Source organism: Rhinopithecus roxellana, chromosome 12 (genome assembly GCF_007565055.1).
Source record: "Rhinopithecus roxellana isolate Shanxi Qingling chromosome 12, ASM756505v1, whole genome shotgun sequence".
In the NCBI taxonomy this organism is placed as follows: Eukaryota; Metazoa; Chordata; class Mammalia; order Primates; family Cercopithecidae; genus Rhinopithecus; species Rhinopithecus roxellana.
In genome coordinates this window covers 118095647-118118904 of record NC_044560.1, presented here as the reverse complement: position 1 = coordinate 118118904, position 23258 = coordinate 118095647, and the positions used below count along the sequence as shown (strand labels likewise).

The 23258-nt window shown below is 44.9% G+C and overlaps 2 protein-coding genes and 1 pseudogene across 2 annotated transcripts in view; all 3 read right to left on the bottom strand.

The window, feature by feature from the left end:
* The window catches only part of LOC104676053 (zinc finger protein 813), a 28456-nt gene extending 27896 nt beyond the window's left edge, over positions 1-560 (bottom strand). The window contains exon 1 of the mRNA XM_030942064.1: positions 501-560. The gene's annotated coding sequence lies outside the window, so the exon portion shown is untranslated. The remainder of the gene's footprint in view (positions 1-500) is intronic.
* Positions 561-11390: 10830 nt separating this feature from the next.
* LOC115900698 lies at positions 11391-13427 on the bottom strand (annotated as a pseudogene).
* Positions 13428-13486: 59 nt separating this feature from the next.
* On the bottom strand, positions 13487-22961 carry LOC104676038 (zinc finger protein 845-like). Its single transcript, XM_010380727.2, has 4 exons — positions 22909-22961; positions 21738-21825; positions 19487-19613; positions 13487-15857 (listed from the first exon to the last, which is right to left on the bottom strand). Exons 2-4 carry the CDS (start codon positions 21750-21752, stop codon positions 13516-13518), a joined length of 2484 nt encoding a protein of 827 aa, XP_010379029.2. The 5' UTR covers positions 21753-21825; positions 22909-22961; the 3' UTR covers positions 13487-13515.
* Between the last annotated feature and the right edge of the window lie 297 nt (positions 22962-23258).

The window sequence follows — 23258 nt, the reverse complement described above, 5'->3', positions numbered from 1 at the left end:
GGGAAGCCGTGACTGGTGAGGGGAGACCTAGGGCGCATCAGGGCCCCGGCAGTAGGAGGGAGGTGGGGGGGGCGAGGGCGCCTTAAGACAAGGGTGGGGTCTGCAGGATCCCAGGACCAGACAGAGGAGGCGGCCTTCCCGTGACTGGGGCCGCGGTTCTACGCTCCACGGGCGGAAGAGGGTGAGAATCCACCTATCGGGTGAGGACTTTAAAAAGCGCGGGGCGGGAGGAGTCAGAAAAAGGTTTAGAGCAGAAAAACTGCGCCATAGAAAGTGTATACACTGCCCTACAGCAGCAAGACCCGGGACGGGGCCAGCCTCAGGGCAACCTTAAACCCCAAAGGAAGCGACCCCCGGACTCTCACGGGGTCGTCTCAATTTGCTCTAGGTGAAGGAAGATGGCTGAAAATCTCCAGGTTTGTGGCGACCCCACACCCCAGGTACAGAAGCGCCAGGGACCGGGGAAGCGCAGACTTAATACAACACAGAGCTAAACTCACGCGCTGCGATGGGACCGTCACTCCACGCGATCCGCTTCCGGGTTTTCGCGCATCTGCGCGCAGGACAAAAGCCAGGCCTGGGTGGGACCCGCGAGGAGGTGGGCGGGGCCTAGGCGAGGTAGGGGCGGGGCGCGGGGCGGAGAGACTTTGCTCTTTAGAACCGGCAGAGGGCGGGGCCGGGGCGGGGCCGGGGCGGGGCCGGGGCGGGGCCGGGGCGGGGCCGGGGCGGGGCCGGGGCGGGGCCGGGGCGGGACCTGTGAGTTCCTCACCTTGGCTCTAGCGCCTGTTTTAGGGTTTTGGAGTCGAGACCCACCAGAAAGGCTGAGGCATGATTTAAAAACCCTGCAATTGTCTGGAATGGGCATGTAAACTAGAATGTGAAATGCAAATCCCTGCCTGGGCCAAAGGTGCAATGTCATGCTGACGGCCCACAGAACAGAATAGAAATTCTCTCTCTTTCTATTCTCCATTCACTGGGTGGGGGGAAAATCCACCCTGTGCTCAGCTTCAGAGACTTCCCTAAAGCCACCGCCTGGGATGCGGGACGGAGTGCTCGGGCCGGCGAGGAGTGAGGTGACCACCTGCTGGATAAACACAGCAGGGATGCTGGCGCGGGGGCGGGAACCTGAGGTCCCATCTACTCAGGAAGCAGCGGCGGGAGGATCGCTGAGCCTGGGCGACAAAGTAACACCCGCTCCCGCAGGGCTCCCTTCCTCCTCTCTCTTTTTTTCCTTTTTTTTTTTATAACAAAAATACAATTTTGATTGCGTGAGATAAGGATCCAACATTATTCTTTTCCATGTGGATATCCAGTTAGGTGTCTCAGCACATTTGTGGAAGAGATTTATTAATTTTTTTATTTACTTATTTCTTTTGTTTTGAGGCAGAGTATTTCTCTGTAGCCCAGGCTAGAGGGCAGTGACGGGATCTGGGCTCACTACAGCCTCTGCCTCCTGGTTTCAGCGATTCCCCTGCCTCAGCTGCGGAGTACCTGCCATTACAGGCGCGTGCCACCATGCCCGGCTAATTTTTGTAGACGGGTTTCACCATGTTGGCCAGGCTAGTCTCAAACTCTTGACTTCAACTGATCCGCCTGCCTCGGCCTCCCAAAGTGCTGGGATTACAGGCGTGAGCCACTGCGCCTGGTCCAACAAATACCTTTTACTTCACTTTCTAATTGTTGAGAAAATATAATTGAAAACAAAACAAAATCTTCCCCCAAATGACAAAACATCTGCACGACGATAATAAAGAAATAAAAAAGTTATTAATAAATAAGCCTTAGACCAGAATGTGATGGGAAATAGAAGCAAACAGCTGAGAGGTTGAAAAAAGAGAAACTTCACTGTTCTGTACAACCCATTAAGTTCATGTTTTCAAGATAAACACTAATCAGTCCTCAGGGAAGAGCACTTGACAACACCCTTGGTCACACATAGTTCATCCTGGCTCTACTTGGTAACGGAGGTGACCATCTGTGTCAGCTAATGAGCTTCATCCAGAGGGAGGGGGAGAAACCCTAACCCATGTTTCTTTGACAAGTGTGAGTTTTACAACATGGCGACAGGTGCCGTCTCTAGTGAGGCTGCTAAAATTCAACAGAAACTGATGCCAGCAGTAAATAATAAAATTTAGAATTTATGATTAAGTATACAACTTATCTGAACACAAAGCATGAGGATAGCCACCTGGAAACATCAACTCCTAATGAATGGGATCAGCGTTCCAAAGTGGAGACATTAAGGTTTCACACACAGGGAAAGACAGAGAAGCTTTAGCAGAAGCACCATATTTTCCATTCAAGACCAGTGCATAGGTTGCAGCAAGTTGATTGGTGACGGATTAATACACTTCAAGGAAGGTTACTTTATCACTCCAGAAGAAGGGACTATGATGCCAGGAGGTCTTATCTTTGGGGCTGCTTAGTCTTCCTAATTATTTACTTTATTACTTTACTTTATTATTTTATTTAATAAAACTCTTTTCCTGCAAATAAGAGCAAGACTCGCCCAGGTTGGGGTGCAGTGGGGCGATCTCGGCTCACTGCAACCTCTACCTCTCGGATTCAAGCAGTTCTCCTGCCTCAGCCTCCCAAATAGCTGGGATTACAGGTGCACGCCACCATTGTTTTTTGTTTGTTTGTTTGAGATAGTCTCGCTCTGTTGCCTAGGCTGGAGTGCAGTGACACGATCTCAACTGCTTACTGCAACCTCCGCCTCACGGGTTCAAGTGATTCTTCTGGCTTAGTCTCTTGGGTAGCTGGGAGCCTAGCTAACTTTTGTGTTTTTAGTAGAGATGGGGTTTCACCATGTTGGGCAGGGTGGTGTCAAACTCCTAACCTTGTGATCCACCTGCTCAGCCTTCCAAAGTGCTAGGATTACAGGTGTGAGCCACCATGCCCAGCCTTTTGTTTTGTATTTTTAGTAGAGAGGGGGTTTCACCATGTTGGCCAGGCTGGTTTTGAACTCCTGACCTCAGTGATCTGTCCGCCTCGACCTCCCAAAGTGGTGGGATTACAGGTGTGAGCCACCACACTTGTCTGGGAAAACTCGTAGAAGTTACGCCTGTAATTCCACTGGACTCAAGTTGCATGAACATATTCCTCTCAAGGTGTAGCAGGATCAGCCATGGACAAAAGCCCTCGGAAACCGGTTAAAGAAGGAAGTGGCTTTATTTGGCCGGGAGCATCAGCAGACTCGCGTTTCAAGAACTGAGCTCCCTGAAGAAAGAGTTCCTGGCCCTTTTAAGGGCTTACAACTCTAAGGGGTTCCACGTGAAAGGGTCGTGATAGATTGAGAGCACATGTGGTTAGAGTTGGGTGTTTAATCTTTTAACCTCAGGCCTGGTCATCAGTGGCACCGGCTGGTCTTGCCACTGACTTTATTCCTGTTGTTTTTCAGCTTTTACTTCCTCCTCTTCAGAGACAGGAGACAGTAAGAGAAATGGCCTCTCTCTTCAAAGCCTCGGAATTATTTAAAGGCCATAGCTTTAAATTGGAATTATTTGATGTTTGAATTACTTAATTTCCTACTGAGATACAGGTACTATCTCCCTTGTATTTTGCCTTTCAAAGAGAGCTCCCAAGTCCTTCAGAAATACATCCCTGGGTCATCAAGCTGAAAAACGGTTTAGTTCGTTTCTAAAAAGTACCACTTCAGACCAGGCGTGGTGGCTCTCACCTGTAATCTCAGCACTTTGAGAAGCTGAGGTGGGCGAATCACTTGAGGTCAGGAGTTTGAAACCAGCCTTGTACCTGGAAGTTGAAGGCTGCAGTGAGCCGAGATCGTGCAATTGCACTCTAGCCTAAGCAACAAGAGCAAAACTCCATCTACAAAACAAACTAAAACAAAACAACAAAAAAAACCTCAGAAGACAGAGAAAATCCATTTACAAATTTTCTAAATAAGTGTCCTAAGAAAAGAGACGAAAGGAAAGCAAATCTCTTATTTTCAAAGGAGGAATTACATCTCTCATTTATTTGCTTGTTTGTTTGAGACAGGGTCTAGTTCTGACACCCAGCTAGAGTGTGGTGGTGAGATCAGGGCTCACTGCAGCCTCCAACTCCCTAACTCAAGTGATCCTCTCACCTCAGCGCCCCAGCAGCTGGGACCACAGGCATGCACCACCACACCTGGCTGATTTTTTTTTTTTTTTTTTTAGTAGAGAAGACGTCTCACTACGTTGCCCAGGCTGATCTTGAACTCCTGGGCTCAAGCGATCCTCCCGCCTCGGCTTCTCAAAGTGCTGGGATTACAGGTGTGAGCCACCGCTCCAGGCCCTGACTTTATTTTCATGAAATATGAAATTATCCTGCACTCCTGCGTGTAATAGGCAGTTTTGCATGTCACCTTTCAGTTTCCATTATCCACTCAAACAACCCAGGACCTTGCTTAGTTCAATAAGCCGTGCTAATTGTCAGTCCTCGCTGCAACCAGCGCCCCACTCCACCCCTTTACCGAGGTCCCTGCCCCTCTCCCCCGCCCTGCCCCAGACTGAGGAGAGCTTGACCCGCCTGCAGGATGCGCGACTCTACCTGCTCCAAAAAGGTTCTTTGCATTAAAACTGTTTTCAACTCAAGAGGAAAAGCGATTCAACGTTCACTACAGGTGGCCCACTACAATATGTTGTTTTACCTTCGATTGTTCGAAATACGAACTTAAAAGGGACAGGAAGCATCCCTGTGATATTAGGGGTAATATCATGGCACATCAGAAACAATCCACCAATCAGAACCCAGAGGATCCAGTCCTGGAGGGCAAGAGGATGAGCGAAGGCGACATCCATGGCCCAGCTGAGGAAAGAACCCGGACCCGCCCCTCCAGGACCCGCCCTTCAGGGCCAAACCCCTTCCAGACCCCACCCCCAAGATGACGATAACTCTCTGGTCCCGCCTTTCCCTGCTGTCCAGCCCGGCCCCCAGGCAACCTCCTCCCTCTTGCCCCGCCCAGTCCCATTCCAGGCCCCACCCCCACCGTCTAACCAGGCCCGGTTTCCAAAGCGGCCTCCACCCTGTCTCCCGGACCCAGCACGTGTTCTGGCCCCGCCCCCTCGGCGACCTTTTCCCCTCCCGTTCTCTCCCAAGGGTCCAGGGCCGGCCCACCGTTGTTCTGCAGCGCCCGGGGTTGACTCAGGTGAGTGTTCTTTTGTCTTTCTGCTTCAAACCTGCCTTTCGCAGCATCCCAGCCCCGAGTCCCGCTACACCAGAAATCTTGGTGCTTGGGGATGTTAAAATCCCCACGTGACTGCCTCAGTGACTGCATTTTTACATAAATAGGGCAGGGGAAGCAATCAGATAGGCATTTGTCTCAGGTGTGCAGAGGGATGGATTCTGTCCCACACCTGTGCAGATAAGCTACCAGTTTACATTGCCAGGGAGAAATGCAAAATAACTATTTTAGGGTGGAGATCTTGAGGTTCCCAGTTTGTGAGGGGAGTATATAGCTTTTTTCTCTCTCTCTCTCTCTTTCTTTCTTTCTTTTTTTTTTTTTTTTTGAGACAGAGTTTCACTGTTATTGTCCAGGCTGGAGGGCAGTGGCGTGATCTCGGCTCACCACAACCTCCGCCTCCTGGGTTCAAGTGATTCGCCTGTCTGTGGGGAAAAGAAAGAGAGATCAGATTGTTACTGTGTCTATGTAGAAAAGGAAGACATAAGAAACTCCATTTTGATCTGTACTAAGAAAAATTGTTCTGCTTTGAGATGCTGTTAACCTGTAACTTTAGCTCCAACCCTGTGCTCACAGAAACATGTGCTGTATTGAATCAAAGTTTACTGGATTTAGGGCTGTGCAGGATGTGCCTTGTTAACAATATGTTTGCAGGCAGTATGCTTGGTAAAAGTCATCGCCATTCTCCATTCTCGATTAACCAGGGACACAATGCACTGCGGAAGGCCCCAGGGACCTCTGCCCAAGAAAGCCTGGGTATTGTCCAAGACAGCCTGAGATATGGCCTCGTGGGAAAGGAAAGACTTACCATCCCCCAGCCTGACACCTGTAAAGCGTCTGTGCTGAGGAGGAGGAGGAGTGAAAGAGGGAGGCCTCTTTGCAGTTGAGATAAGAGAAAGGTTTTTGTCTCCTTCTCGTCCCTGGGAATGGAATGTCTCAGTGTAAAGCCGACCGTTCGTTCTATTCTGAGATAGGAGAAAACTGCCCTGTGGCTGGAGGTGAGATATGCTGGCAGCAATACTGCTGTTACTCTTTGCTACACTAAGATACTTGTGTAAAGTGAAACAAATCTAGCATATGTGCACATCTGGGCACAGTACCTTTCCTTGAACTTATTCGTGATACAGGTTCCTTTGCTCACATGTTTCCCTGCTGACCTTCTCCCCACCATCACCCTGTTGCCCTCTGTTGCACTCCCCTCACCAAGATACTCCATTGTAATGCTAGGAGATTTCAGCATCCCACTTCAGTAATGGGTAAAACAACAAGAGAGCTGATCAATAAAAAAGTAGAGGGAGACTGGGCATGTGGCTTATGCCTATAATTTTAGAACTTTGGGAGGCCAAGGTGGGCAGATCACCTGGGGTCAGGAGTTTGAGACCAGCCTGGCCAACATACTGAAACCCCATTTCTACTAAAAACACAAAAATTAGCTGGGCATGGTGGTGCATTCCTGTAGTCCCAGTTACTTGGGAGGCTGAGGCAGGAGAATCACTTGAACCCAGCAGATGGAGGCTGCAGTGAGCCGAGATCGCACCGCTACACTTCAGCCTGGGTGATAGAGCGAGACTCCATCTCAAAAACAAACAAACAAAAAGAACCTGATGATTAAATCCTTAAAATCTTAGCATTGCAGCATCCAGCATTTGGTGACTGTTCAGGGTCAGAAGCTTGTGTCTTTCTCCCTGTTTGCAGCCACACTTCACCCCACCATCCTTAGCACCTTCACCCACTCCTGCACCTACCGACCCTTCTTCCCGGAAACCACGTAAGTTGGTGACTTAAATCCTTGCATGCAACAGGAGTAAGAGTTTTAGGCCAGGCTCGGTGGCTCACGTCTGTAATCCCAGCACTTTGGGAGACCCAAGTAGGCTGATCACTTGAGCCCAGGAGTTCAAGACCAGCCTGGGAAACATGGCAAAACCTTGTCTCTACAAAATACAAAAAAAAAAAAAAAAAAAAAAAGCCCATGGTGGTGAGGCACACCTGTAGTCCCAGCTACTTTGGAGGCTGAGATGGGAGGATTGCTGGAGCCTAAGGTGGGGAGGTTGCACTGAACCAAGATGGTACCATTGCACTCCAGCCTGGCCGACAGAATGAGATTCCCATCTCAAATAAAAAAAAAAAAAGAAAGAAAGAAAGAAAAAAGGAGTTTCAGTGTCTTCCTCCCAAAAACCTCTAAGCTGATTCCACTTTTTCCACAGAGCTGCTCCAGTGCGGTGTGGGTGGAGGGAGGGATCAGGAGTTAAAGAAGGAAACAGTGACCCCTGCTGGCCAGCACAGCACTAACAAGCCTCATTTCACAACCGTGTTTATGGGTCTATAGACATCAATGAAGAAACATAAACATTGTACAAACATGTACAATTCACATGTTTCTGAAAAGATTAGGGGGTTTTGTGGTACTCAGCCAAGCAGAGCAAAGCTTGGATACACTGGAGTCTCCACTGATGAGAATAAAGGGGCTGACATTTGGGAAACTTGCATTGATCATTGCAGAGATGTTCACCACCAACTGACTGGGATTACTCAAAAGACCCAAACAAACTTGAAAGGTGAAGACAGAGTGTAAAAGGACACAAAGGTGCTCACCAGGAGGATGGTTTTGGTAGCTCTGGACTCAGGGGAGGATGTGGGGGAGACGCTGCTTGTGCCTGTGCAGGATGCAAACGATGGAGCTGCTGCCCCAGAGCGCGAGCCCCAGACAGATCACATCAGGAAGGACAGCAGTGCCGCGTGCCGCGACTCTCTGGTGTCCTGGTGATGAGCAGCAGAACAGTATCCCAGACCTTTGGTCTTTGTGGTATTTTTGCTACGCCGCTTGCCAGTCACGTGCATGAGAACAATGCTATTCACCAGCATGTGGGGGAGCCAGCTGGGGAATACACAGGAGCCAGCGTGCTTGGGGGCGTTCCCTTTAAACTTTGCCCACCTGAGCTCTGGAGGCTGATGGTGATGGCCTGGAAGACACTCAGGAGGCAGGTGCTGCCAATGGACACTCCCCCACCCGCTCGGTGGACACACAAAGGAAGTTTACATCCAGAATTATTCAGGAAATGTCTAAACCCAAAAGCTGCCATTGTCTGTGGGACTCCTCTAGGGAGGAGGAATGAGGTGTTGGCTACAATTAGGTGTTTGATAATCAAATCTGTGGACCTTAACCTGCACCCAGGGATGTAAAAGAACAGATAATGGTAAATACGAGAGAAATTCCCCAGGATTCCAAGTACAGTCTGCGATAAGAACATCATTCCCATTGCCCCCTCCCAGCAGCCGTTCTGTCAGTTCCCACAGGCTGCTACTCAGAGGCACAGGATCCTGCAGGGAACGTGACGCATGAGCGACATATAAAAGGTAACTAGTACTTGGTGGGGGCTGAGGTGGGGGGATCCCTTGAGCCCAGGAGATTGAGGCTGCAGTGAGCTGAGATCGTGCCACTGCCCACCAGCCTGGGTGACAAAGTGACACCCTGTCTCAAAAAATAAATAGAAATACTTCATAAAGTTCCTATTATGAAGAGTTTGCCATATTTGGATGTGTCCCATTTTAAGTGTATTTGCAATGAATTGCTCTTTGCTATGAAGAACAGACATGTATTCACCTCCATAGTCTCCATAATCTGTGAGCCAGGCACCACCATTATGAAGACCAAGAGGTCTCAAGCACAGAGAGATGACATGATTTGTGTAAATTCACACCGTGTTTGGGGTGGAATGGGGACTGATCTTGTCTGGGCTGATTTCAGAGCGCATTAACCACCATGCTCTACTGTCAAAGCCAGTTAGCGGAGTTCTTCCAATAATGAAGATACATATTTAATTTCTATTTAATGCCTTGTCTGTATATTTTACACAGGTGAGATTTTATAATTTTGGTTTTGACCAGTTTCCATTGATGTGTAAAATATTGCCCCATAGACTGATAGCAATTATGAATAAATCTTTAAAGACCTTGATAAAATGTAGATACACTGATTGGAGTATAAAATTACAGGAATCTGCTTCATGACTAAATTAGATTTAAAAGATTGACCCCATATCAGGATAGCCACAGAGAGACTCACTTCCTTTTATGCCAAGAAAGAAAGTACGATGGTACCTACCACAGGAACAGTCTGATATCATGTCCTAATGATATAATGTGAAACACTCGAGTATTGTAAAAGAGAGTGGGTAGAAATGAAATTACCACTATTTTCAATTCATATAGTCATCAATTAATGCATAAATAAAAGTGTTGCGGCGAGGTGTGTAAATGGTGTTAATATAGAACATATACAGAAAATTAAATCTGTAAGGCATGGAGTCTTGTGCATTTGATAAATTGAAATGGCAGATTTGGAGATTAAGATTACATTTATTTACTGTTTTTTTTTGAGATGGATTCTCACTCTGTCGCCAGGCTGGAGTGCAGTGGCAGAATCTCGGCTCACCGCAACCTCCGACTCCTTGGTTTAAGCGATTCTCCAGCATCAGCCTCCCAAGTAGCTGGTATTATAGGCACATGCCACCACGCCCAGCTAATTTTTGTATTTTTAGTAGAGATCGGGTTTCACAATGTTGGTCAGGATGGTCTCAATCTCCTGACCTTGTGATCCACCCCCCTCGGCCTCCCATATTGCTGGGATTACAGGCATGAGCCACTGCGTCTGGGCACATTTATTTATTTATTTATTTTTATTTGGAGATGGAGTCTTGCTGTGTTGCACAGGCTGGAGTGCAGTGGTACCGTCTCAGGTCACTGCAACCTCCTCCTCTTGGGTTGAAGCGATTGTCCTGCCTCAGCCTCCTGGGTAACTGGGACTACAGGTGCGCACCACCATGCCCGGATAATTTTGTATTTTTTGTAGAGATGGGGTTTTGCCATGGTGGCCAGGCTGGTGTCAAACTCCTGACCTCAAGTGAACCGCCCACCTCAGCCTCCCAAAGTGCTGGGATTAGAGGCATGAGACACTGTGTGCAGCCTCTATGTAGCTTTTTTAAAATCCTTGTAGCTATCTCATTTAAGAAAAAAATGGAAGGCAGGTTTGTCTGACGCAGTTCCCAGCTTGACTTTTCTCTCTGGCTTAGTAATTTTTATTTGCTTTCACAAGCTTGTGACAGACAAAATGCTTTAACACACTGATACTGTTTTATATAGATTTTTCCATAACAGTAAAATCCAAATGTCTGTCATAAACTGGGTTAGGGGAGATGAGAAGATTCCCAGGAGATTCCTGGTATCAAGCAATCCTCCCACCTCAGCCTCCCAAAGTGCCAGGACCACAGGTGTGATCCACTGAAACCAGTGGAGTCCCGATCTCAAAAAAAAAAAAAAAGAAGAAGAAAGCAATACAGAAATTAAGGTACTCTATGGAATGACATCATTTGACTTTGTTTTTTGAAATGAAAAGTCTCACATATTTATTACTGAACCCATCCAACTAACACGTTCATAACAGATTCAGAGAGAAAAAAATATATTCCCCATAAAACACGTACAACTCTCCAGACAGTGCTGACATCTTCCGCTTGATATAGTAACATGATTGTGATGCTCAGACAGCATAAATATGTATACCATCTCATGTGCAATTCCTTATAGACCCAGCTTGGTTCTTCTCCGATGTCTCCTGTTGGAGTTGTACCTGATTTTATTACCAGTTTTGATCTGAATCCACTGGGGAATGGAACAATTTTGCTTTTGTTTCTTGGCCAGGAATCGCTTAATCCTGAACGTCTTGTGAGAAGACCTGGCAAGAAGCAGAGTCACGTACACACACCACGAGAGGAGAGAGGAAGAGAAGGGGCTTGACTTTTTTTTTTTTTTTGAGGCAAAGTTTCGCTCTTGTAGCCCAGGCTGCAGTGCAATGGTGCCACCTCAGCTCACTGCAACATCCGCCTCTGGGGTTCAAGCGATTCTCCAGCCTCAGCCTCCTGAGTAACTGGGATTACAGGCGTCCACCACCATACCCAGGTAATTTTTGTATTTTTAGTAGAGATGGGGTTTCACCACGTTAACCAGCCTGTTCTTGAACTCCTGAATACTGTTTCTGCTGTTAGGTGTCAGTTCTCTTCATTGTGGCACAAACAAGATTAATTTTTTTTTTTTTTTTGTAAAACTGATATGGGGTGGGGGGTGGGCGCAGTGGCTCACTCCTGTAATCCCCGCACTTTGGGAGGCTGAGGCAGGTGGGTGACGAGGTCAGGAGGTCAAGACCAGCCTGGCCAAAATGGTGAAACCCCATCTCTACTAAAAATACTGCAGACATGTGCCACCATTCCCAGCTAATGTTTGCATTTTTTGTAAAGAAGGATGTTTCACCATGTTGCCCAGGCTGGTCTTGACACCTGGGCTCACGTGACCCATCTGTCTTGGCCTCTGAAAGTGCTGGGATTACAGGACTGAGCCACTGCATCTGGTCTCATTGTAAATTTGATGTTTCTTCTTGTTTCAATTTCAGCAGGATTTATATTGCTTTGACAGAGTCTCTTTTCAAACTCATGTCTTATCCTTCTGAGTACCTTAAACTAGAGCCTATTCCGACATGTTATAACAGATTTGTACCAGTTTATTTTGTTGCAAAAACTGTGAAATTTATGTACAATTTTCTCATAATACACATACTACATATTTTTCCATTAACTTCTTGAAGACCTCTTGTACTAGAAAACTGTATTCAAGAGGCTATAAAAAGGATTGTAGATATTCAAGTGCCACATATTTCTGGGATGCAAGGATGGTTCAACATATTCAAGCAAATCAATGTGATATACCACTTGAACAGAACGAAAGATGAAAACCACATCATCTCAATAGATGGAGAAAAAGCATTTCACAAAATTCAAAATCTAATAATCATAGAAATCCTATACAAAATAGATAGAGAAGGAAATTTACCCTAACAATAGAAAGACCATCCATGAAATGACCAACGAGTAAATAACCAAGCTGGGAAAATGGCATGCTTTCCTGTAGGATCTCACATGATGCAAGAATGCGCTCACCCCTTCTATTCAATAGATACTGGTTGTCCTAGACAGAGCAATTAAGTAGCAAAAGAAATAAAACTCATCCAAATCAGAAATAAGTAAAATTATATTTGTTTGTAGATGACACGATCTTCTGTGTAGAAAATCACAAAGAGTCAATCAAAATACTACTGGAGCTAACAAACACATGCAATGTATCTGCACAATACAATATCAGCAGCAAAAATTAGTTGAATTTCCATACATTAACAATGAACAATTTTAAAAGAAAATTATAAACACTTCCATTTGCTAGAGAACTTAAATAGGAATAACTGTAAAAAGGTGAGAAAGCTGTACTTTGCAATCTAAAAACACAGATCAAAATGATTAAAAACACATATATGTGTGTGTATATATATATTTATAACCCATATTGCTGGTTTGGAAAAAGTAATATTGTTAAATAATTATATAACCCAATGTGATTTAGATTCAACACAATACCCAGAAATATCCCTATCAGTTTTTGTTAAAGAAACAAAAAACAGGCTGGGAAAATGGCTCCTGTCTGTTGGTCAGGCTGATCTCAAACTCCTGGCCTCAAGTGATATATCCACCTTGGCCTACCAAACTGCTGGGATTACAGGCGTGAGCCACCGCGCCCGGCCCAATACTCTTACATAAACACTTTAATGTCAATTAATGCTTGATGGTTTGCTATATTCATTGCACTTGGAACAATTACCTCAAAATGAATTTTCTGATATTCTACAAGGAGTGACATCAGACTGAAGACCTTGCCACGCTCATGACATTTGTAAGACTTCTGTCCAGTATGCATTCTCTGATGTCTAATGAGGTGTGAACATGAAGTAAAGGCTTTGCCACAATCATCACACTTGTGAGGTTTCTCTCCTGTACGAATTCTCCTGTTTTGCACAGGATGAAGCTTGACTGAAGACCTTGGCACAATCACGACATTTGTAAGGTTTCTCTCCAACATGAGTTTGCCAATGAACTGCAAGGTATGAATGATGTCTGAAAAATTTCCCGCAATTATTACACGTGAGATCTCCATTATGGATTCTCCAGTGATTTGCAATGGTTGTAGCGTTACTGAAGGTTGTAATGTTACTGACAATCATTACATTAGTAAAGTTTCCCTATACCATGGATTGCCTGATGAGGAATAAATGTTGACTGCCCACTAAAGGCTTTGCCACACTCATTACACTTGTTTCTCTCCAGTGTGAATTCTAGTATGTTGTGCCAGGTGTGAATCATGCCTGAAAGCCTTGTCACAAACTCTTACATTTGTATGGTTTCTCTCCAGTATGAATTCTCCTGTCTTTTGAGGCTTGATTTGGGACTGTAAACTTCATCACATGCTTCACATTTCTAATGCTTCTCTCCAGTATGAATTCTATGATGACGTGCAAGCTTTGCTTTTTGATTAAAAACCTTATCACACTCATTACACTTGTAAGGTTTCTCTCCAGTATGAATTCTATGATGACGTGCAAGGTGTGCTTGTTGATTAAAAACCTTGCCACATTTATTACACTTGTAAGGTTTCTCTCCAGTATGAAGCCTATGATGACGTGCTAGGTTTGCTTTTCGATTAAAAGCCTTGCCACATTCATTACACTTGTAAGGTTTCTCTCCAGTATGAACTGCCTTATGAATTACAAGGGCTGCATTTTGACAGAAGGTCTTGCCACACTCATTACACTTGTAAGGTTTCTCTCCAGTATGAATTGCCTTATGAATTACAAGGACTGAATTTCGACCAAACGTCTTGCCACACTCATTACACTTGTAACGTTTCTCTCCAGTATGAACTGTCTTATGAATTACAAGAGCTGAATTTCGACTAAACTTCTTGCCACATTCGTTACACTTGTAAGGTTTCTCTCCAGTATGAAGTCTATGATGACGTGTAAGGTTTCCTTTTTTATTAAAAATCTTGCCACATTCATTACACTTGTATGATTTCTCTCCAGTATGAATTCTCCTATGACTTTCAAGGTTTGATTTGAATCTGAAAGCTTCATCACATTCTTCACATTTGTAAGGTTTCTCTCTAGTATGAGTTCGCCCATGAACTGCAAGGTATGAATGATGTCTGAAAAATTTGCCACATTTATTACACTTGTAAGATCTCTCTTCATTATGAATTCTCCAATGATTTGCAATGGTTGTAGACTTACTGAAGACTTGGTGACAATCGTTACATTTGTAAAGTTTCCCTAGACCATGGATTGCTTGATGGTAAATAAGTGCTGACTGCCCACAAAAGGCTTTGCCACACTCTTTACACCTGTAAGGTTTCTCTCCAGTATGAAGTCTACGATGGCATGTAAGGGATAACTCCTGACTGAAGGTCTTGCCACATTCATTACACTTGTAAGGTTTCTCTCCAGTATGAAGTCTATGATGGCGTGTAAGGGATGACATCTGACTGAAGGTCTTGCCACACTCATTACACTTGTATGGTTTCTCTCCGGTGTGAATTCTCCTATGTCTTTCAAGGTTTGATTTGAAAGTGAAAGCTTCATCACAATCTTCACATTTGTAAGGTTTCCCTCCACTATGAAGTCTACGATGGTATACAATGGATGACATATGACTGAAGGTCTTGCCACAATCATTACACTTGTAAGGTTTCTCTCCAGTATGAATTTTCCGATGTCTTTCAAGGTTTGATTTGAAACTGTAAGTTTTGTCACATTCTTCACATTTGTAAGGTTTCTCTCCAGTATGAAGTCTACGATGGCATGTAAGGGTTAACTCCTGACTAAAGGTCTTGCCACACTCATTACATTTGTAAGGTTTCTCTCCAGTATGAAGTCTACGATGGCATGTGAGGGATGACGTCCGACTAAAGGTCTTCTCACACTCATTACACTTGTACGGTTTCTCTCCAGTATGAATTCTCCTATGTCTTTCAAGGTTTGATTTGAAACGGAAAGCTGTGTCACATTCTTCACATTTGTAAGGTTTCTCTCCAGTATGAAGTCTACGATGGCATGTAAGGGATGACGTCTGACTGAAAGTCTTGCCACATTCATTACACTTGTAAGGTTTCTCACCAGTGTGACATCTACGATGGCATGCAAGATATTGCTTCCTATTAAAGACTTTGCCACATACATCACATTTACATTGTTTCTCTCCTAAATGGATTATCTGATGTTTCCTTAAGAGTGAGCTATAATTAAAGGCTTTGCCACTGTCATTACATGGGAAAGATTTTTCCCTCATGTGTACTTCCTGTTTCTGTGTGAGTAACGAAGAATTCCGGAAATTATTCCTATAGTTATTAGAAATATGAGTTTGGGGCCTACGAGAAATTCTTTGGGCTGTTGAAACTGAGGAAGCATCGTTGATAGACTTCTCAACTTGATTATCAATTTTCTCTTCCGTCTGAAATATGTGCAGTTCAGGCAGATGCAAATGAAAGCTTGATCCAAGCTGATCTTTAATAGGCTTGTTTCCAGCATGCCTTTGATCGTATCGGTCTGTACTACCTGTCAACTTTTTGATTTTTGTCATGGGTGCTTCATGGACAGTTCTTTCATCTTCTTGCCACTGAAACTCAAAGTTATGAATATCTTTATAAATTTCCTGGAAGCAAAAATCTCCAATGTGATGTCTTTCCAATGTCCTTGTGTAGATCACTTCTGTATTGCCTTGCGCTGTTGATGAGAAATCTTTCATCGTGCATTTGGAAGAGATATCTACAAAATATAAACACCAATAGGTTTCCAATTAAGTACAGATGGTAAATCATACTGAAATGTGTAAATATGACACACACAAAAATACTTGTTTTAAACTTCCCAAACAAGATCTTCAAATTTTCGGAACACAAAAGTGTAAGATTCTTTAATAAATAAAGGTCATTATATGTGCTTCAAATTATTTTTACGGAAGTGTATTTCCAATATCATAACAAAACACTGACAGGGCACAAACATGTGTAAGCCTAAAGTAAGGAGTATTTTTCCACTGTGACCCTAAAGTGTCTAACAGTTTGCAACAAACGTATCACTGTCACATCAATGAAAAGTACATATTCTTCATATTTACAGCATATTTACTGTATACAAATAAATGCTAAAGGACCACACAATATACTATATTCATAAATAATCCACAACAAGCTCATGTAAGAATAATCAAAAGCAATGGAAATTCTGTATTGTCAAACAATCATAGCACTGAGAAGATAAGAAAAGATTACAAAATTTAGCCAGGCGTGGTGGCCCACAGCTGTAGTCTCAGCTGCTTGGGAGGCTGAGGCACAAGAATCGTTTGAACCCAAGAGGTAGAGGTTGCAGTGAGCCGAGATTGCACCACTGTACTTCAGCCTGGGCGACAAAGTGAGGCTCCATCTCAAAAAAAAAAAAAAAAGAAAAAAAGTTAATACAACGTTTTTCTGAATAACTGTCATAAAATTACCTATATCCATGCAGAAAGAGCAAGTTGTGACATTAAGAAAAAAAAATTTAGTATTTTTAGTATTTTTATATTTTTGAGGTGTAGTCTCGCTCTGTTGCAACAGGCTGGAGTGCAATGGCCCAATCTTGGCTCACGGCAACCTCGGCCTTTTGGGTTCACGCCATTTTCCTGCCTCAGCCTCCTGAGTTCCTGGGATTACAGGCACACACCACCATGCTTGGCTAATTTTTGAGTTTTTACTAGAGATTAGGTTTCAACATGTTGGCCAGGCTGGCCTCGAACTTTTGACCTGAAGTGCTCCACCTGCCTCAGCCTCCCAAAAGTCCTGGGATTGCAGGCATAAGCCACAGCGCCTGGTGGCACTTTGTGACATTAACTAGTGGACTCATGTCAGTTATATTGCATACCACATACCAAAAAGCCGTATGTACAATCATGAAAATTAGTAAAATATTATAACCCATAAAACTAGCAAACAACACTTTGGGAGGCCGAGACGGGCGGATCACGAGGTCGGGAGATCGAGACCATCCTGGCTAACACGATGAAACCCCGTCTCTACTAAAAAAATACAAAAATCTAGCCGGGCGAGGTGGCGGGCACCTGTAGTCCCAGCTACTCTGGAGGCTGAGGCAGGAGAATGGCGTAAACCTGGGAGGTGGAGCTTGCAGTGAGCTGAGATCCGGCCACTGCACTCCAGCCTGGGCGACAGAGTGAGACTCCGTCTCAAAAAAAAAAAAAAACTAGCAAACAAATAATAGGTACATTTATACAACCTGCAGAATTCTAAACAATTCCCTGTTAAGAAAAAAGCTACAACTTCTACTTACCACCAGCACACAATATATGAACTGAAATACCTGTTAAGATCACTACCTTCTGATTTATGAGGTCAAAAAAATACACAGCATTATAAGGAATAAGAAGTGGCTAACGGCCTGTAGCGGTGGCAGATGCCTGTAATCCCAGCACTTTTAGAGGCGGGTGGATCATGAGGCCCGAGTTCAAGAGTAGCCTGGCCAACGTGGTGAAACCCCAACTCTACTAAAAATACAAAAACATTAGCTGGCCGTGGTGGTGGGCACCTGTAATCCCAGCTACTTGAAAGGCTGAAGCAGGAGAATCGTTTGAACCTGGGAGGCGGAGGTTGTAGTGAGCCGAGATCGAGCCATTGCACTCCAGCCTGAGCAACTTAGTCTCAAAAAAAAAAAAATTGACTAACAGTGTCGGAGGATGCAATTATGATGTCACAACTACATTTATGGAATAGGCAATACAGTAATACTATATATGTGCATTTCCCTAGTTACCTAGTTCACTATGCATAAAATATAAAACAGAATGTGTACTGGGGAAACTTATAAACTGAGATCACAGAAAACATTGTATAAAACAAATTGCACAATAAAAACAAACAATATGACGCAGCCTCCCTGGTGTGAATGTTCTTCTTGACCAAAAGCCATGTTCAGAGTTCTTATTCTCCAATAGGATGTTCCTGCAGATGGGGCCTTTGAGAGAATCTGGTCATGGGTGTTGACGACTCATGAATAGGACCAGTGCTTTTATAAAAAGAGATATTAAAGAGCTCATTGCCTGTTCCTCTTTCCGCCATGTCAGGACACAGCAGGAAGATGGCTGGGATAAACCATGAAGAAGGCTCTCACCAGGAACCAATCTGGTTGTCATCTTGCTCTTGGATTTCCCACTTTCCAAATTCATGAGAAATAAATTTCTGTGTCTGAAGCCTCCCAGTTTACGCTATTTCGTTTTTTGTTTGTTTTTGAGACTGAGTCACGCCTGTCACTCAGCCTGGAGTGTAGTGGCAGGCTTCTCCTGCCTCGAGATTCTCCCGCCTCAGCCCAGAGTCTCACTTTGTCACCCAGACTGGAGTGCAGTGGGGCAATCTTGGCTCACTACAACCTCCACCTCCTAGGTTCAAGTGATTGTCCTGCCTCAGCCTCTTGATTACTTGGGATAACAGCTGTTTGCCACCATGTCCAACTAATTTTTGTACTTTCAGCAGAGACAGAGTTTCGCTATGTTAGCCAGGCTGGTTTTGAACTCCTGACCTCAGGTGATTTGCCTGCCTTGGCCTCCCAAAGTGCTGGGATTACAGACTTGAGCCCCTGGGGCACAAGAATCGTTTGAGCCCAAGAGGCGTAGCTGGCTGTGGTGAGCCAAGATCGCACCACTGCACTGTAGCCTGGACAACAGAGTGAGACTCCATCATAAAAAAAAAAAAAGTAACTAAGAAGGGAGTCAAAGCATGTCTACACAAAAAACCAATTAAACACAAAAAGTAGGAAATGAGAAATGAAGAAGAAAAAAAAACCTACAAGAAATACAGATAATATGTAACAAAAACATAATGGTAAGATCTTTTCCATCAGTAATACTTCAAATGTAAACATTTAACTCTGCACTCAGAAGGTAAAGACTGGCTGAATCAACAGGAACCAATTACATGTTGTCCACAGAAAACTCATATTAGCTGTAAAGACACACATATGCAAAAATTTAAAAAATAAAAGCCAATAGTTAGGTATGGGGATTGGGGCCTGTAAGCCCAGCTACTTGGGAGACCAAGGAGGATGTCCTGAGCTCAGGAGATCAAGACCAACTTCAACAACACACGAAGAATCTGTCTCTAAAAAAAAAAAAAAACTAAAAAAGTAGCCCAGCATGGCGGCATGCACCTGTACCAGCTACTGGGGGAGGCTGGGGTGGGACAATCACTTGCGCCCAGGAATTCAAGATTGCAGCGAGCCCTGATCACACCACTGCACTCCGCCCTGGGGGACAGAGAGAGACACTATACCTAAAAAAAGAAAGAAAAAAAAAGAGAGAAAATACAAAGATATGCAAGAGCACATTCCCACTTCTGGAGGGAAGTTATCCTCACCCAGGGAGACCAGGTTCCTATAATTCTCCAGCATCACGTCTCTGTATAGAGTCCTCTGAGCAGGGTCCAGGCATCTCCACTCCTCCTGGGAGAATTCTATGGCCACATCCCTGAATGTCAATAGACCCTGAAATGAAAACACATTTTAAGCAAATGGTTATGGGAGGAGTTCTTATCTTTACAGAAAATGAGAAGAGGAGAGAGGGGAAAGCGTAGATTTAGTTGCAGTGAATGTTCTCACAAATCTGAGTGAGGGATTTTCCACCACGTTTTGTCTTCCCAATTGTGTTTTATTATACCTTTTTTTTTTGAGATGGAGTCTCACTGAGTTGCCCAGGCTGGAGTGCAGTGGCGTGTTCTCGGTGCACTGCAACCTCCACCTCCCAGGATCAAGCGATTCTCCTGCCTTAGCCTCCTAAGTAACTGAAATTACAGGTGTGCAACACCATGACCAGTAAATTTTTGTATTTTTAGTAGAAATGGGGTTTCACCATATTGGCCTCAAACTCCTGACCTTGTGATCTGCCTGCTGCAGACTCTCAAAGTGCTGGAATTACAGGCGTGATCCACCGTGCCCGGCCCAGAAACTTTTATTGACACACCAAGTGACATTCAGTATCTAGATGAGACAGAGTATGAGTGATGTCTTCAGAGATGACAGCGTCCATAGTGAAAGATCAGAAACTAAAATTCAGTCAGGCATGGTGGCACATGCCTGTTATCCCAGCTATGTGAGAGGCTGACGCAGCAGAACTGCTTGATCCTGGGAAGCAGAGGTTGCAGTGATCCAAAATCGTGCCACTGCACTCCAGCCTGGGCAACAGAAACTCCATCTCAAAAAAAAAAAAATTAGCCGGGCATGGTGGCAGGCACCGGTGGTTCCAGCTACTTGGGAGCCTGAAGTAGGAGGATGGCTTGAGCCCGAGGGTGGAAGTTAGTGAGCTAAGATCGTGCCACTGTGCTCCAGCCTGGGCAACACAGTGAGACCCAGTCTCAAAATAAAATAAAATACATGAAAACTAGATTACTCAGTATGAAAATCCATTATACATATATATATATGTTAACAAAATAATGAAACCTACACAGACTCACAAAAAACTTACATGTTAATACAAAGGGTTGTCATTTTCCCCAGATTTTCAAACTGTAAAAGTTGTTCAAAATATATACATTTGTGTGTGTGTATATGTATGTATATGTATATGCGTGTGTGTATATTGTGTGTGTGGGTGTGTATATATATAAAGTTTTTAAAAATATAAAAAGTAGCAAGTTTTGTTGACCTGAAGAAGAATTCCATCTTGCTGGAAAATGACACTTTGGCAGTTGGGGGCAGGGGGGAATCTTGTCATATCTAAGAAAACAGGAAATGCCCCATCCTAGAGGAAGCAATCACCCTTTCAACTGCCCAACCTGCAGGAATGGTCAGATATCTGTAGGAACGCAGGTGTGCGCAGAGGCAGCCACTATGGCACTCTTTATACAGGGAAAAATCGCAAAGGACCCACATGTCATTCAGTCAATTTCCAATGCAGATGGCAAAGAGCAAGCTAGTCATGTTTACTAACGAGAGAACATGTAAATTTTCACAACCAGTAGGACCAAAAGTCAGAGTAGAATATTTCCTGGAACACAAAGAAGAAAACAGCAGACACTGGGGTCTACTTGAGGGTGGAGAGTGGGAGAAAGGAGATAAGTTGAAAAAATAACTATTGGGGGCCGGGCACGGAGGCTGACACCTGTAATCTCAGCACTTTGGGAGGCTGAGGCAGGTGGATCACATGAGGTCAGGAGTTCAAGACCAGCCTGGCCCACATGGTGAAACCCTGTCTCTACTAAAAATACAAAAATTAACCACATGTGGTGGCGGTCACCCATAATTTCAGCTACTCAGGAGGCTGATGCAGGAGAATCACTTGAACCGAGGAGGCGGAGGTTGCAGTGAGCTGAGATCATGCCATTATACTCTAGCCTGGGCAACAAGAGCAAAACTTAGTCTCAAAAAAATAAATAAATAAAAAATAACTATTGGGTATGGGGCTTAATACCAGAGTGACGAAATAATCTGTACAACAAACCCTGATGACACTAGTTTACCTGTGTAACAAACGTTCACATGTGCCCCAAACCTAAAGTAAAAGCAACCTGTCAGGCAGGACGCTTCAGACTCAGAGAAGATTCCCAACTCCATGCCCCAGCGTTTCTGAAAGGAAGGAGACAGAACAATCCACCGAGAATATCATCTCACCTGAGGAGGAGCCATCCCTGACTCCTCTGCTTTCCTCTTCCTCTTCCGGATTTCTTCCTCACGGACCAAGAGTGTTTAGAAGTCAATCCTGAATGTTAGAAATTTGTTGTTTATTGCTCAGAATCAACACATCCCCCTCCCTGCAACACAACCACACATACAAAGGACACCTCACCCTGAGGAAATATGGTCCCCTCTGCTGCCCACCGCACCAGGGACAATAAACTCCTACAGGAAAACTCCCACTCCCCTCCTGAGAAGCCCCCACACACGTGCTGCAGCAGTGGGGAGCTGGGCTGGGATGAGCTCCCCTTCAGGGCACAGACCCAGACCTGACCAAACCCCATGCAGGCGCTGGGTGAGTTGACTCACGCCTGTCATCTCAGCACTGTAGGAGGCTAAGGTGGGTAGATCCCTTGAGCTCAGGAGTTTGAGACCGGCCTGGGCAACATGGTGAAACCCCACCTCTACCAAAAATACAAAAACTTAGCCAGGCATGATGGCGCACATCTGTGTGTCTGTGGTCCCAGCTACTTAAGAGGCTGACGTGGGAGGATCACTTGAGCTCAGGAGTTTGAGATCAGCCTGGCCAACACGGTGAAGCTCTGTCTTTACTAAAAATAAAAAAATTGGGCCAGGTGCAGTGGCTCGTGCTTCTAATACTAGCACTCTGGAAGGCCAAGGTAGGTTAATTACTTGACGTCAGGAGTTCCAGACCAGCCTGGCCAACATGGTGAAACCTTGTCTCTATTAAAAATATAAAAAGTAACTGGGCCGGGCGCGGTGGCTCAAGCCTGTAATCCCAGCACTTTGGGAGGCCGAGACGGGCGGATCACGAGGTCAGGAGATAGAGACCATCCTGGCTAATACGGTGAAACCCCGTCTCTACTAAAAAATACAAAAAACTAGCCGGGCGACGAGGCGGGCGCCTGTAGTCCCAGCTACTCGGGAGGCTGAGACAGGAGAATGGCGTGAACCCAGGAGGCGGAGCTTGCAGTGAGCGTCTATAATCCCAGCTACTCAGGAGGCTGAGGCAGGAGAATCGCTTGAACCTGGGAGGTGGTGGTTGCAGTGAGCCAAGATCATGCCACTGCACTCCAGCCTGGGTGACAGATTGAGACTCAAAATAAAAATAAAAATACAATAATTAGCTGGGTATGGTGGCACACACCTGCAATCTCAGCTACTTGTGAGGGTGAGGCATAAGAATCACTTGAACCCTGGAGACAGAGGTCACAGTGAGCCAAGATCATGAGACTGCACTCACAGCCTGGGTGATGAAGCGAGATTCTGTCCAGAAAAAAAAAAAAAAGCATTTCTGATATGATTGATGCAGAAATAATAAAACCTGAGTAACGTGACAGAGCCTGATGGGCAGAGGGAACTTCCGATGGGGGTGGGAGGGCATGGGAGACATCTCTGAACCTAGACCTGAACGAAGAGGAAAGGGACAGTGCTGTGATCATTTAGGGACCTAGGGTAAGAGCAGGGACAGTGACCAGAGACAGGAAGGGTTTTGAC

What these genes read in the sequence shown, in the direction of transcription:
- LOC104676038 (XM_010380727.2), bottom strand. An exon ending in TAGGAACCTGGTCTCCCTGG is followed by an intron (nt 15,858 to 19,486) that starts GTGAGGATAACT and finishes TATATTTTGTAG; the next exon opens with ATATCTCTTCCAAATGCACG.